Source organism: Excalfactoria chinensis, chromosome 1, assembly GCF_039878825.1.
Source record: "Excalfactoria chinensis isolate bCotChi1 chromosome 1, bCotChi1.hap2, whole genome shotgun sequence".
In the NCBI taxonomy this organism is placed as follows: Eukaryota; Metazoa; Chordata; class Aves; order Galliformes; family Phasianidae; genus Excalfactoria; species Excalfactoria chinensis.
In genome coordinates this window covers 51480449-51496345 of record NC_092825.1, presented here as the reverse complement: position 1 = coordinate 51496345, position 15897 = coordinate 51480449, and the positions used below count along the sequence as shown (strand labels likewise).

The 15897-nt window shown below is 40.6% G+C and overlaps 1 protein-coding gene across 1 annotated transcript in view; it reads right to left on the bottom strand.

Moving 5' to 3' along the window:
* ALDH1L2 (aldehyde dehydrogenase 1 family member L2) overlaps positions 1-15780 on the bottom strand; it is a 28694-nt gene extending 12914 nt beyond the window's left edge. Inside the window, exons 1-8 of the mRNA XM_072330554.1 lie at positions 15622-15780; positions 10042-10183; positions 7649-7883; positions 4600-4765; positions 3864-3965; positions 3032-3121; positions 1818-1952; positions 1356-1481 (exon numbers count right to left, since the gene is read on the bottom strand). Coding sequence (XP_072186655.1) covers positions 1356-1481; positions 1818-1952; positions 3032-3121; positions 3864-3965; positions 4600-4765; positions 7649-7883; positions 10042-10183; positions 15622-15672 — 1047 coding nt within the window. The 5' untranslated portion in view covers positions 15673-15780. The remainder of the gene's footprint in view (positions 1-1355; positions 1482-1817; positions 1953-3031; positions 3122-3863; positions 3966-4599; positions 4766-7648; positions 7884-10041; positions 10184-15621) is intronic.
* Positions 15781-15897: the final 117 nt, after the last annotated feature.

Sequence of the window (15897 nt, the reverse complement as noted above, 5' to 3'; positions counted from 1 at the left end):
TGTCTTTAGAGGATCTGGAAATGAAGGCCTCGAGTTAGCCAATAAAATCTCCAGCATAAATATACCAAAAAAGATTATTTCATCCACAATAATTTCACCTCATCAGGAAAAGAACCTAAATGGTACGATGCTAAATATGTACAGGCCCATTTTTAAGGTCTTTACGAACAATATTAACAATATTAACAATAACTTCTCACTGCATTATGGAATATGCTGTCAGCAGAGGTGAGAGCAGCCTGGAGAACATTGGGACAGGATGGATGGAATTTCTGGCACCTCGGCAATGTCAAAATGTAGTTTAACCTACATGCATTCGATGGACATCTCTGCTAGCACACAAGCTGAAATAACTGGCAGAGTGATATATTAATTTAGTATAATCAGGTTCCAGAGTTATCAGTTCATATCTTGAACTAAAGAGTTTATATTTCTTTTAGCTATTGTGTCAGCCAGTCAATAGCTCCAGGCAGCACTTCAGTTGCTGGCAAGAAAGTTCAAGGTAATCTTGGAACAGCAGCTTAAAAAACGAGCTCCTGGCTTGTGCCAAAAGTTACTGACTATAGCAGAGTTAGCAGAAGGGAAGACACCTATGACTCAGTTGCTCTGGCACAAAGCCTAAATTATGACCAATATGGCTTTCAGTTAAGCAAATGACACACATTACCAAGGGTCAGATTACAGAAAAGAGCAGCAAGGTGCCTCTCTCGCCTTGGCAACCTTTTGCTCCAGCTGCCCTATTGCTGCATCCCTCTACTAGCTGGTTCCCCGTGCTCTTTCTGGGCTCTCAAAGTAGCACTAGTCCCAGGACATAAGGGCAGAACAAAACTATTGGAGCAACCTACCAGCAGCTTACTAATCACTAAGGCAACAAAGGCTTAGGGAGAAAATCACTGCTTTTCTCCTTCAGACTGCTGTTTCAAGAATCCCTGGATCTTGTCCACAAGAACCTCTCTGACAGCATCCAAGTGAATGACACCACGGTTCAAGGCTGTTTTCAGCTGACCCACTGTTGTGAGATAACCTCATTGTTGTGAGATAAAGACCTTTTAGTTTCTCCTCACTCTACCCTCGCTCCCACCTTCATTATTCATATACATTTACCATAACTGACTCTGTGATCACTGTTTGTGTATCACTTGTATATGAAATAAAATTTGATAGGGATATGTGTAATCTTTAGCATACTCTAGTGAATTCTTAAATCCATTCAAATTAATTTTACTAACTAAAGATTCACAAAAATACTTCTTCAAAGACAATCTGCGTGGTTAAATAAAAGATATGCCTATAGTGAGAATGAAGTAATGTTTTTATCATTAGTAATATCCAGCTAATGCAATTTATGGAATCACCTTAATATCTTCTGCCATCTTTTTCTCCTCTTCTGTAAGTTCCAGGGTGGTTGTTTCATCAGCAGAGAAGTATTTAGAAGCAGGGATCATTTTTCCATCCTGAAACTGCAGATTTCTCACTAGTACCTGAAAATAGAGGGGATATAAGCTTTTATGCATCAGTATAGTCACAAATAGTAAAATGTGCGGATTGCAGGAAAGCTGATACGATATATATAATATAAAACAGGACATTCCTACTCGTCTTTCAGATTACCCTCTATACTAACACATTTTAATCACTACTGAAAATGAATACGTATTGAGTGTGAAGCAAAACATGAATATCTACCCTACAGGGTAGCAGTGAACCAGTAAATGCCAGACAAACCAGCTCCTATTTGCAGCTGACAATTCCACACTACCTGCACTTCTTGCTGATCTATTCCATCCATACTCATGTTTTTCAGATGGAGAACTTACCATCTTCCCATCATTACCAAAAATGACTAGACCATTCTTGGTTACGAGTCCAGGTCTTGAAGCACCTCTTATTGCCAGCTCTTGTCCAGCAGGCACTGAAGCATCAAGTAACGATGAGCCATAAAAAGTAACCACCTAAAAATAAATGGAATCAAAAGTACATAGATTCTAGTCATGCTTTAAAAACCTAATAATTGACATTGTTTGGAAACATTAATACAATACAAAGTAATAAAATATAAGTAACTACACATGCAAACCATGTTACAATGTCATTTCTGTATCTTTATAATCCAGGACACCTAAAACTTGCAAGCTGCCTAAACCTGCAAAGCTGTGTAGCTCTTACATTGCGCATGACTAGACCAGTGCAAAAAGGGAAGCAAAGTTCAATGGTACATGCACAAAATGAGAGACCAGCAGAAGCCTGACTGTAAGTGGTGGAGTCCTGATCTGCCTCCAGGCTGGCACTGCTGAACATTGCCTCTCACTTGGCCTCTTCAGCTCTTTCTGGGCTCTCAAAGCATCACCAGTCCCTGCACATCAGCACAGAACAGAATAGGGATATGATTTAGCTGAGAAGTATTGGTGATGGTTGGACTGGATGATCTTTTAGGTCTTTTCCAACCTTGACAATTCTGTGATTCTGTGAACCTGGCTTTTGGAGCAACCTACCCACAGCTGGCGAATTTTTAAGTAAAAAAAATTAGGATGTCAGAGGCAGGAAATGTGATTTTTAAAATATTTTATGCAAGTAAAATGTGGATTAAATGTGTAATGGTCTTAAAACATCAAAAGGAAACAGCTGTCCAGGGATAAAATTAGATGTATTTATTTCTGCAAGTGATTTTTGTATTCCCAGACCCAAATTTCTTTTAAAAAACCCTTCCTTTGCTATTTCTGTTACTCAAGGTGTTTCATTTTGCTGTTACATGGTGATGGTTCCCTTTCAGTATGGGCTTCATTACACTGTAACGCATACCTGCTTCCCAAAATGACTGTGGTTCTACCCTTGTTATTTAATGCTTCATGTTTGTTTTTTTTTTAGATATTGTTCTTATCTTTTAATTAAACTACAATTTTGAAAAAGTATCTTTATGCAGCCACCAAATGAGAGCTCCTGCAGTGTAATTCACATCTGTATTCACCTGCATGCAGACACTTTCAGCTTTTCTAAGAGAAAACAGTCAGAAATGGGAATTTACAGAGCGTACCTGGTCATCTATTTTTGCCCATGCTCCAGGTACTTTATCATGCCCTCGGATCCAGTTGTGCAAAGCTGCTGCAGGTTGATCCCAGGTGATCTAGAAAATCAAGACATACCAGCTAATTCTTCTCTCTTTAGTTACAAATCAAGTTATTAATGCTTACCACTTTACAAATTTTTCCCTGGCTTTCTTTCAGCTGTTAAGAACACAGAAATGGTCTGATCTAATATAGGAAGATCAGTGATCCCTACACATCTAAATATCAAATACCTATCAGATGGGATGCACTTCCTATCATACGGGATGATCTTAACACTTCTGTGTTCTGTGCAGTCTTTTTCTGTTCATAGATTGTCCTTCTCATACTAATATACCGATAACATAACTCTTGCTACTAGGTATTCATTCATAAATAATATTATGATTAACAAATCTAATAAGCACAGTATAAATGTAAATAGCGTATGTTTCCATTTCCTAACATCCAACCTAGTTCTGGTAAAGAAAACAGCACAGACTCTTGGTAAACAAGCTGGGACAGTTATCACCATTCAGTGTTGTATTTCGAAGTATGGTAACCTAAGTACCCACAGAAGGCATAACTACCATTTAGCTATGTGCAGATGATTCCAAGTAGATCATCAAGTTTCTAAATATATGTAACTGCTGGCTGGCAATCTGAACTTAACCTGAGTCTTCATGGATTTGTCCCAGAAATACGAGGAGAGGAAACAACTGAGTTAAAACCCACATTCATTTCAAGTCACTGCTATTGCAATCTGAATTAGAACAGCTTTTTCTAGTGAGTGGCACATACCACAGTGTTATTTAATACTACCTCTGCATTTTCCTTTTTCTGGATCCCTTCGTATGTTGCCCCTTCTTTCGGCTGAGGTATACGAGGCGCCTTACCATCAGCAATTAGATGTACAGCTTCCACCTAAGTAAAAAGCAACAGATTTAACATTAGCTTGGCTCTCCTTCAGTCCTCAGTCATGCTTGTGGCTGACAGAAGAAAATCTTCTTCCACAAGAGGAAATGGCTTATTTTCAAAACCCAGGTTTTCCAAAATCTAGGAGACCAATGTGGCACTGGTTAACGTGCAAATGTTCTTGAGAAACTTCTTTGACAAAAGAAATAGCCTCAGAATTTGATGGGAGTATCCAGTCACCACGCATACAGCAGCTGCCTGAACTAAGCAGGACCAGCGTTTATTTAGAGACAGAATGTGATTCTGTATGTTTGCATTCATCTCTATTCCTTTTCTTTCTGCAAATATATATATATATATATTTCTCTCTTGAGAACACTCAAGACAAACCTGACCTCTTGCCTTCTGCAGAAACAGGATATGCTCTGCCCACTGTCAGCAACAAATATTCTGAGGCCACCTCCTCAGCTGTTGTAAAGCAACAGAGTTCATCTGAAGTTTAAAATCCATCTGAACACCACAATCCCTCTTCCCAACTGCATGCATCTTGCCAATATTTCCTTTTTTTTTTTTTTCTTTTCAAACTCCAGCAGATGTTATTCTTTTCTTATAAAATGATGCTATTTAGTACAGGTAAACATACCATAGCCTTTACTCCTTCTGGGAAGAGAAACCGGTTATACAGATCATCCACAGTATCATTTGGGCCAACATCGCATTCTCGCTGCAGAAGTATTGGTCCAGTGTCCAAACCATCATCAGCCCAAAAAACTGTAAATCCTGCTTTCTTATCTCCTTGAATTAAAGTCCTGGAGGTAAAAGAAGCCTTACAGTAAATAGAGAAAACGTGAAAGCAGCCAGGGATATCTATCCATGTGTTACACGTTCATTTACTTTATGCAGATGGAAGATCCTGACTTTCTTTATCACCAGTTTCATTACTCATTTCACAGTCAAGTTCCCAGAGCTTTGTTACTATATGTGTACTTTCACAAAGAGACATAAGAAAGGTTTCAGTGCCCATCACAGTCATTGTGTTATTTAAAATGTATCATCTGTGGCTTAAACATATAGAGCAAAAAGTGTGCAATAGCTGTGTGTGTTTGAAAGATGGAAGCATGTAAATAGTCTAAATAATTCCGAATTGTTTACTGTAATTAGCTAAGCTTCACAGCTTATCTGCAGATCAACAAGGGAAGCACAGTTGTCCCACAGCTGAAAGAGCTAAACTGACAAAGAAAATAATGGACACTTAGCAAAACACTAATACACAACTGCTTAAGGAAAAGACACTGGGGGAATTTAAGTCCAGCCAGATTCTCAGCAGGTCTGCATGAACATGCACACACTAGTTATACAGCAGACCTATACTGATTTACATCAGCTCAGGATCTGTTTCTGAATGTGAAGGGAACTCCAGCCACAGAGATTTTCCACTCTTCCTTGGAGATGCAGGTACCTCTGAATGATGGAAAATCAAATACAAGTGCTTAAGGGAGCAGCCAGAAGTGTCAGTGTGCAAACATCAATTCCATTTTTGTAAGACATATGGCATACATAATTATTCCTTTGGCAGTCCATGTTGTGAGAAGATCATCGGAAATCTGGCTTATAGATTTGAAAACTCACTATAAGAACACTGAAAACTACATTATTAAAAGCATGCATTCCTGCAGAAAGAGGGGCAAACTCTGAAGACAGCTGGGGGAGTTAGCAGTTGAAATAAGAGTGAAAGCTTGCAGATAACAGATCCTCCAGACACTGAAGCAGCATCTCATCTGTTTTACATGATCTGTAAATACAGAACGATCACACTAATGCGGTGTGTCCTTGGCATGCTCTGGCAGAGAAGGAAGTACTGTGGAAAGACATCTCAGATGCTGAGTAGACAACAGGATGGGAACTCCTGAGAACTTCCTCTGTGCACCACCTCAAAGCTCTCTTTGCAGATGGCTGCTGGTAAGAGAGTAGCAGTAGGTGAAAGAGGCTGTAAAGGAAGGAGTGAAAGAACCTTCAGAGGTTCAGGACCTTTGCCTGTAACAAATGCCTCTTAGACATGAATCATCACCACTGGTTTTCTCAGTAGTGGTGTTTGTGTGGGAGAAGGGTCTACTACAGCTCAAGGGCTACGGCCACAACAGATGGAAGAAACCATAACGAGATCAAGGGGCTCAAGGCTGAAACACATGAGCCATCATTAAAGGCCAAATGTTAAATTCTAGCATAGTTTAAAAGTCTTAGGACAACAGCCTTCATCTGCAAAGGGCAGATGCTTACAGAATGAATATACAAAACAGGGCTATTTGATCTCTTTGTTGGCTGCCTCCTCACTTCAATTAAGAAAGAACAAGCAATCACTCCTTATTCACATCCCCATGTCTTTCATGGCTTTTTGCACTACTGGCATGTTTCCTTCCCATTGATCTGTTTTCCAGTCTGAAGACTCCTGGACTTCTGCACCATCATGTGGAAGTTGGTCTATACCAAGATTTTTCTGAGGCATTTCTACTTCTTTCATGCTCCAAGATCCTTCCCGTGGTCTCTTTTCTGAACAACAACTTAGATTTTACTGCTTACATATAGACAGCTTTTTCCCCCTTACATATCATTACCTTATGTTTTTTTAACTTCAAGTTTTACCTCCTGTTATCTGAATCTTAATTTATTCATTTATGTATTGAAGTATCACCATCACCTGGAATACCAATATAAGTCTCCTGCTTTGCCATTCTTTTTGCTCAGCACCATGTTATATCAAACACCTATATCAAGCTACATACCTCCCACCTTTAACACACTCAAGAAAATGGTTGTTATTCAATTCTGTGCCTTAAAAGTTGGCCCTTTGTATCTTTTACATCTATTTTGCCAGACTTTGTGCTCTTTCTGATTTTACTTATTTGGACAGAAATGCCACCTCCTGAAGGATTTCCTTGCATCTCTAACGGTCTCCTTTACTCTCTCTTCAAGTACTCTTTTCAAGTACTTCAGCTTAGCTTTTTTTCACTGTGGGTTGTTATTCAAAGAACAAAATATGCTTTTGCTTTGATTTTACAGCATTACATTGTTAGGTAATCATCATGGTGCCTGCAAGATTCTTTTTTATTTTTATTTTTAATATATTTAGACAGTTTCTCTTTGAATTTAAACAAAATGATAAAGACATTTCTTTTGACATAGGAATGCTACATCAGAGTCCACTGTGGTCATTACTGCAGTTAAGCTCTTTCACAGTAACATTCTGAATCTAGTCTCGTGCATTGCACTGAATGATAGAAGTTTTTTTTCTTATGGATTCTTTCATGTCTTTCTTTCCCTTCTGTGAAATCTTAAGACTCTGCATGAAGCCCTGTTGTGACACTTACCTATTATTTGAGGGGAGCTAGCTGCAAGAGTACCATCCTGCCTATGGAAACTACATATTGCTAATTTACCTATGTGAGTATTACACAAATGCACAGAGCACATCACTGGTCTTCCACACACAACAGCTGCACTCATGGTGGAAATAATGTGGAGTCTCTGGTATGAAGAGCAGTTCATGATCCAAATATTCAGCTGCTTCAGAGAAATTGTTTCAGAGCAGTTGCGAGGCAACAGAACTGTGTCAGTGTTTACATAAATAATGAATCTGGCCCAATGTCCTAGCAGGACGAGTACATAGTTTTGTTGAACAACAGGCAAAAGCTTACCAGTTGATTGCAGAAGCTCCTCGGTGGCGTGGTAGGATGGATGGATGGTAAATAATTGAGCCATGTTTTGGGCAGTCAATGACATCCATTGGGATGAACTGTGTACAGAATGGAAGGACATTTAGCTCCGCTCCAACTGACTTGTAGGCTGCGATTACTTCCTGGATAGGCTTTCCTTTAGCTCTCCATCTGGGAAATTTGAAAACAGGAGTGCCATCCTTCTCTGCTGCCAGTGCTGAGGAACAAAAATATACTTTTCTTAAATTCACATTCTGTGTTAAAAATTCAAACTGAAATAAGTTTTGTACAACAACCCACATCATGAAATGTATTACAGATAGCCCTCTGTACTGTTCTGTATGCTGTTTAAATAAAACTTTACACTTGGATAAATGTGATTAATTATGTCATGGATTCTCATTCCTATAGCTTGGGCCATTCTCAACTTTAATTTCACTCTCACGACTTGGGTAGTAAGAATGAAGAATGTCACTGAATATAATAGCACTTCATTTCTTGTCTGGACATTACATTTGCCTGCAACTGGTTTAGCAGAGCTTAATTTTACCTTTCACATTTGTATGAGATTACAATTATGTGCTCGTGTCAGCAGCAATTTACCATGTGGCTCAAATAATTATAGATGCTAGCAGCCTTCAGTCATTTCTTCAATATTCTGTTTACTGATGCTTTCTGGATATGCTCCCATTTATCTGTGAGACACACAGCTACACCAAGAGTTTGGCTCAAGGGTGAGAAAAAGCAACTGCATTATTGCAGACATAATCTTCAGATGTTTGATAAATGCCACTGTACATCTGCTTAACGAACCATCACAGAAAAGATGGTAGAGTCAAACTCTATAGCTGTTGAGCTGGATCTGTAATAGGAAGAAAAGGGAATACAGAAATTTACTTAATTTAACTCCTATTTCTAAACACTTTTTGGATTTTCTTCCTCTTTTTCATTTCTGAAATTGAATTTTGAGTTTGACCTGAAACATCACTAGCCTATTAACATAGATCTTAAGTAAATACTTAATGAAGTATCATTCCATCCAGTACATTGGAAGCTAGCATGTACTGGAATTGCTTTTAGAAATAAAAATCATAGCTGACTGAGGATATATAGAAACATTAGAAATTTTCACTTGTGACTTGTTTAGATCATCAGAAAGCAAAAAAACAATGAAGTCTTAGGAAAACAACAAATATTCTACAGCTCAGTTAAAATGGTCATGATGGAAATCAGACAAAGATTTGCTGAGTTACATCTGCTAGTATAAAAACAGCAGAATAACAGTTTGTATAACTCAACCAACTATTATGGTATGCTTCCAGAGCTGGACAGACACATTGTCTTTTTCTAGATCAATAGACATCTCCTATAATTCTTCCAGTGTATGATTAATTCTTTCAGTGAGGTTATAGAATGCAACAAACTTGAGAGCCATTGGGAGTGCCACAGGCAAGGTAAGAAAAATCTACCTCTGATTCTTCCCTCATTCTATAAAAACATGTCAGGACCCGAACACAAGAGGACACATTCAAGACAGCTCATGGAATGTAGTTTTAATTTCTGTTAATCCATAAAGGCAAGTTCTATTTTGTCACTTGTTAATCCTATTAACTCACTATTGTTGTGGCACTGAAAAGAGAAAGTTATACTTCAGATAATGACTTCAAAGTAGCTTCTTCACCACGTTGTTTTCTGCTGTATGAGTTCAATTCTGAATACCTCAAAAGCAACCGCTTAGAAAGTTTGCAAAATCTTGGCAATGTAAACAGGAAGAGCAAAGCCTCTTCTACCCTTTCCAGTGAGTTTTCCTTAGACCAAATGGAAGAGAAATAGGCTCTGCAGGCATACTGCTGCATACGAACTTGTCAGAAAGGGCAGAAGGCCAAGAATAAACAGTCTTGGCTCCAAGCCTTGAGTGTCCCAGACAGCACCACGGAACATGTGACAGATATTTGTTTTGAGTGCAGGCTCAACAGCTATTTACTAACACATCCTGTGAAGTCAGGAGCTAACCAAGACTATCAGACTGTTCCTCAAACCTGCTTTTACATATTTTGATTATTGTTTAAGATACAGATCTAGTTCAGGATGGAACCTCTAGGTAGACATTCAAATAAGGTACTCAGATTAATTTATTTGAAAAGAAAATATCATAGCACATGGCCCTGCATAGCTAGAAACAATTTTTAAATACTCACTAATTAACAAGGTTAAACCAGCTCTGGGACTTGTGTTTTCATTCAAGCATAGTTCTTGTGCTGAACTCAGTGTATCAAAGGCAATATATATGCAAGTCACTCCCATATAGACAGCTCACAGCAAGGCAAGTTTGTTACTATGCTTGTAATGTCAGCATCTAGATTAAGTGCACTTACCCAAAGGATCAGCTTGTCCATTCTTGTCAGGCACTGTGAAAACTCCCACAACTTTATGGCCCTCTTTTCTCAGCTTGTTATAAACCTCTTGTCCAAAAATGCTTTGACCTATAAGGGCTAGCTTTAGCTTATGCTGGTATGCCTGAACAAAAGAATTAAAACAAACCATGTTATAGGATATAAAGTATTTATGTTGCTGCTTACGTTTCTTTTTTGCTCTTTCAGCATTATTTTTGATTCAAAGTGGAATAATCTTTCTTCGTTTGAAGGAAAAGCAATCAGTTTTTTAGGTAAGTGACAGGCAACGTGTAGTTCTGTGAGACCACACTGAGCATAAAGTATCAGCAGATACTTACATTTATGTATATTGGTTTCCCATAATTTTCATTAGACAGACTCACTGCTTGCTACAGTTTATCATTATCTTACTCCTAGCCATAAGATATGGTACAAAATGAAACAATATTTTTGAAACGAGTACAAAAAACATTTTCTCTTGGCATAATGCTGGTGCCTGGAGCACGCCCTCTGAGCCACTATAATTAAATGGTGGCATATAATTTGTGGTTAACACAGATACACAAAGAAGACAAACTCACATTATTCCTACCAAGTTAAAGGTAGCGATCATTCATTTGAACCTCCTACAAGGCAACATTTCTAAATACGCAGTGCCCTCGCTGGACTTTCCCAGCCTTCTGTGTTTGTTTCTAAATTCAGTGGATAAAAGATTTTAAGCTTCTTCTGACCAAGCAGATGCCAACAGCTGCCCCAACTTTTGATTTTTAGGTGAGTGAGAATAACGACACTACTACGATATCAGAAAATCACCTACTGCTGCTCTATTTAAGCTCTCAAACCCTGAGAAAAGTACTAACTCCTTTAGACTCCTCAAAATCTAAGGAGCAGTCTTCTGCAGAATACCAGCTTTGAGGACACTCTAATTTCCCCTTTTTCCCTTCCAGGAAAACATGCCAGCTGGAGCACAGCATATGTTTTCTGGGCAGGATGTAGTACTTGTGCGAGCAGGAAAGACAGAGAGAAGTGGCCCAGATTCAGTGAATCTACTTCAACTTTGAAACTGTTCCAAGGCTAATTGAATTTTACTGTGAACACTACAAGTACACTGTGATGCTCTTCCACATAACCCAACATCTTGTAGATCCACAGAATCGTCTAGAATAGAAAACACCTTCCAGATCCAACATCAACCTGAGCTACCAAGTCATATCACTAAGCCTCATCCCTCAGTGCCACATCCACAATCCTATAACCCTCCTCACATGTTCCTCTTTGCTTCCTTCCTGCACAGGTGTTCCTGAGGGTACTGAGATAGGTGGACACTGACCTGACAAAAAAAAGCTAATTCTTAACTAGATCTACTGAAAGATCTAGTTCATTGCACCACCATGAGCCCTAATGCAGGGTGCAAGAATGAGTAGAGGGTGAGACTGCCCCTTGCAAGAGCTTCCTTTGTATTTTTCAACCTTTAAAAAACAAACAGATATGGCTAGGAAGGAAAGGTTCACATAAATAAAGAAGCTTGCTTTCCCCAAAGCTGAATTGGACAGAAACTGCTTCTAGACTCAGACCATTAAAGACTCAGACTCCTCAGGATGCCTGAATAAAAGGTGGAACATAAGTCCACATCCTCACCTTCACCCTAACTTTCATCTTTCCCAAATGGACTTTGACTGCCATTTTTTTTTCTGAATGACTCATTGGATGCCACAAGCTCAGAAGGACAGATAGGAATCGATGCACTGTCTGAATATTTTAACCACTGGTATCTGTGCTGTTCGTTGACACTTACATGCTTTTCTTCTCCTTCCTCTCTTCCCTTTCTTATGGAGGCTGGGACATGAGGATACCTTACCTTTACAGAGTGAGTTACTGACTGGATACTAAATGGTTTGGACTGTCCATCAGATCATATGACAAATGTCCTGAGAAACACATTACTCAAAACCACAGTCCATTTCATCACAATTCATTTCACATTTGAAATACTATGGATGAATCTTGCTGTTTTCAGGCTGTTTTAGTTCTGCAGATGGCCTCAGAGAAAGGGCACTACAAAATAGAAGGTTCTACTGCAGGAACATTGAAGCAAATTCGTTCTTTTATGCATACCATTTTTAAATAAAGCAGTAGGCAATAACTATCTGCCCAAAGGCAATATTTTCCATCATAGAATCATAGAAGAATGTGACACCCCATCTCTCTAGGCAAGTGAAAGCAACAGCAGACCTTTATTACTACCATTTGTTCAAGAAGTGTATAGATGGAGATGTAGATGTAGTACCTAGTAACATGGGTTAATGGGAAACATTGGTGGTAGGTGAACGGCCAGACTAGATGATCATAGAGGTCTTTTCCAACCTTAATTATTCTACAATTCTACAATATTCTCTACGAAATACACTTTTTCTTTTCTGATAGCCTTCTCCCAGCTCTTTTCGAGTGATCTCTGAACATCTTAAGTTTCTTCCCCTTTCACCCTACCAAGGCACCCTCTGCTACAGTCATCTGAAAATCAATTTCCAAAACATTCCTTGACATCCAAAGGCATTCTCAGATGTAAATGTTGATAGAAATCAGCTTCAATATAAGCCTTTGCCCTGGCAGATCACTAGGCTGTGAATAAAACATGGAGATAGATAACTGGATCAGCAGTAGAAATATTGATGACTTTCATGTGAGGCACAAATTGTACGTGTGACAGGACTTATCCATAAATCACCAGTTGAGCTCCCAGCATATTGAGCACACAAGCAGTTTTGTTGCATATTTCACAGCACCAAAGGTAAATAGAAAGAAGAGAGGCAGAGAGGTTACGCCTGCTCCAGGGCAGAGGTAGGGTACAGCTGTGACACTTAATCTGGAGAGATACTTCAGAAGAAAAGGTTTTGTAAGAGATCTCCTGAAGTTTAATCCAGGCAGATGTTTTCTGTGCCAAAGAAAGATTCCTGCAGTGCTTTGTCAGTGCTCAGCTAATGAGGGAGAGAGAGTGTGTTTTATCTTTGTTACCACGGAAAGTTAACCACAATCCAGAATGAAGCTGCATGGCCAAACTTAGAAACATATTGGTGTTTCTAACCAGTGCTGCACTGCTGCTAGTAATGCCTCAAATACATCCACTATCTCAATGACATTAGTAAAGACAAGTCCCTGTTCGAATTATAAAGAGGACAAACAAACCTTGCAGTCTTAACTCTTAGTTCATGTTTCCCTGTGAAGAAGTCTGAATATCATATTACATGGAACTGTGTACCAGTTCCAGTTCCAAATCACGAGTTGCTGTAAATCAACATCTTTTCCCTATGTTAAGTTATACTTGCTTAATTCACATTAATTGTGGAGCTAAGTCAACAAATGATGGTGAAGAGAGGACTATGTTCTATGAAGGACTGAGGAGTTAAGATTGTAGATGGACTCAGAAAGTTCAGTTTCTTAATGGCATTGCACAAAAAGATCTGCCTGGCAAGAAATCAACTCTGCTGTCCCATGTGCATAGAATGTTACTCAGCTGGAGACCGAATTCAATTGCAGGATGGGTTTTGCAATTGGTGATTCTTCAGTTACTTCTCCAACAAATGGTACGTGTGCATTGTGTGATCGTTATTAGCATCTGGCTTAGATGTGGCGGTTTGCTTGTCTCACTTTAACACGTGCTCTGTCATCAGCAGAAAGCAGGACCCACACTCACAAGTCTGTTGGGTTGGGTGGAAAAAATCCCATATGTGGAAGGAAGGACTTGCAGGTTCAGACCACAAATTCAGTCCTTCGTTTTTCATCTTATTTGAAATATGACGATTGATTCACTGCAGAAAATCTAACAGCCAGCTCCTATCTTAATTTGGAAGCTCTCCTCAAGCATTTTTAGCTGAGTTAGACCAGTGGAAGTGGGAAATCCTTTTCAAAGAATTTAGTATGAACCGAACATCCAATCAAAATGGAAAGTTACACAAAATTACACTGAAATAAAAAATGTTTGGTGTTTTCTTTCTTATGTAAATTCACCATAAAGCTGTAGAAAGGAGGTCTTTAAAGAGCACCAAAATGATGCTACTGAATAAACTGATGGATGGGTACGGGAGCATTATTGCTGGCACATCCAAAGTACAAACTTTTATCACTGTTTCTGTCAGGGATGTTAGGAGTTACACTGGATTTTGTTTGCCTGGCTTACTGTGGGTATATGATATTCATGAATAGACACTTTTCATGGGAAAATTAATGGTCATATATAACCACAGTGCATTTCTTGCCTTATTTCTGCAAGGATGCCCAATGCCTACTTATGGGAAACAATGGAGCACAGGCAGTTTGGACAGGTCTGGTCTTTCTCTTGTTAATTCAGTAATCACAGGATAACGAGGTTAATATGACAGTGCTCCCAAAAGATAAGCTGCTGCTCATTCTACTATAATTCTGTTGTTTTTGAGTTCAACACTGCAGAGAGAAGCAGCCAAACAAACATTAGTGACTCTCTGTCAAGTTGTTCTTCCTAGAAAGGGAGTCAAGTCCAAGAGTTACACATTCTTCTCTACTTTCTAATGCTACAAAACTCTTGCTGAGAAGAATATTGATTTCATAGTTAAAAGTCATTCTCTGTTGCTGCCTCTCATACGTGGGCATACACACAGATCTTACATGTAATGAGTTATCAATTTCTAATCAAATCTATTGAAGGTGAATGTTTAATAACTGCTTCTCTGACTGTAAAGCTACCAAAAAGACTGCAATACTTTATAGTTTTTCTCTACAAGAATGTAGTGAAGCTAGTAAACATTTCAATACGCTGCATCTTTTCAAAGATAAATATCAAACTGCACCTCCTTCGAAAAGCAGCGCTGCATCAGCATTTCTGCTGAGGATCTACATGTGCTGAATTCCAGTGCCTCCAAATAGAACCAGTGTGTAGGGCCTCCCTCCCTCCCATTACACATCTGCGGGCTCACAGCAGTTGTTATTCATTCCTATCTGTTGGTCCCGCTGACCGCATTTTCTGTTCAGTCACTTTATTCCGACCTTTCCACGCACAGCCCTTAGGATGACTTCCTTGCACTAAACTGCGCAAGCACAAAACACACAGCGATCTTCAGGAACACAGAAGCCATCTCCCAGCCTCGGCTTGCCAGACACAAGCACGTGGACAATGTGGACCGGGCAGAGCACTTCAAGGCACTTGTATGATCTATATTTGGAAGAGGAAAGAGAACAGCCCGGAACAAGCGCTCGGAACTGTAAACACCTGAGGCAGGGGCCGCGGAGGCGCTTAGGCCGGGAGATAGAGACGCACGGGCTTGGGGGCAGCTCCACACCCGGGGGGAGGCGGCATCCATAGGCCCCCTCCAGGCCGGGCCCGGGGACAGCCGGCTCCTTCCAGCCGCATCCCTGCGGCGCCCATTTGATGTCTGCGGGCCGGGCAGGATGCTGCCCCGGTGCCTCCCGAAACCCGCACGCGCCTTACAATCCCACCCAGCAGCGAGGACGCGCATCATCCCCGACCCCCGCCCGCCCGCCTCGGCTCGGCTCGGCCCGGCGCCGGCCGCCGCCGTTCAGCGCCCCGCTCACCGCGGAGCTCGTGCAGAAGGTTCGCAGCAGGCGCGGGGCTGCCCGCAACATCTTGCGGACAGCGGTCGGGCGAGCGGCGCACGGACCCGGCGGATCGCCTCGTCTGACGCAACCCGCGCCGATGGCGCCCGGCCAGATCCTGCGGCCCCGCCGCGGCGGCGCGGCCCCGCCCGGGGTGCGGCATGGCGGCAGCGGGGCAGCCCTGCACCTGCCGCCTCTGCCCGGGCAGCAGCGGGAAGCCGCCGGGGGCAGCGCCGTGACGGAGGCCTGGGGGGC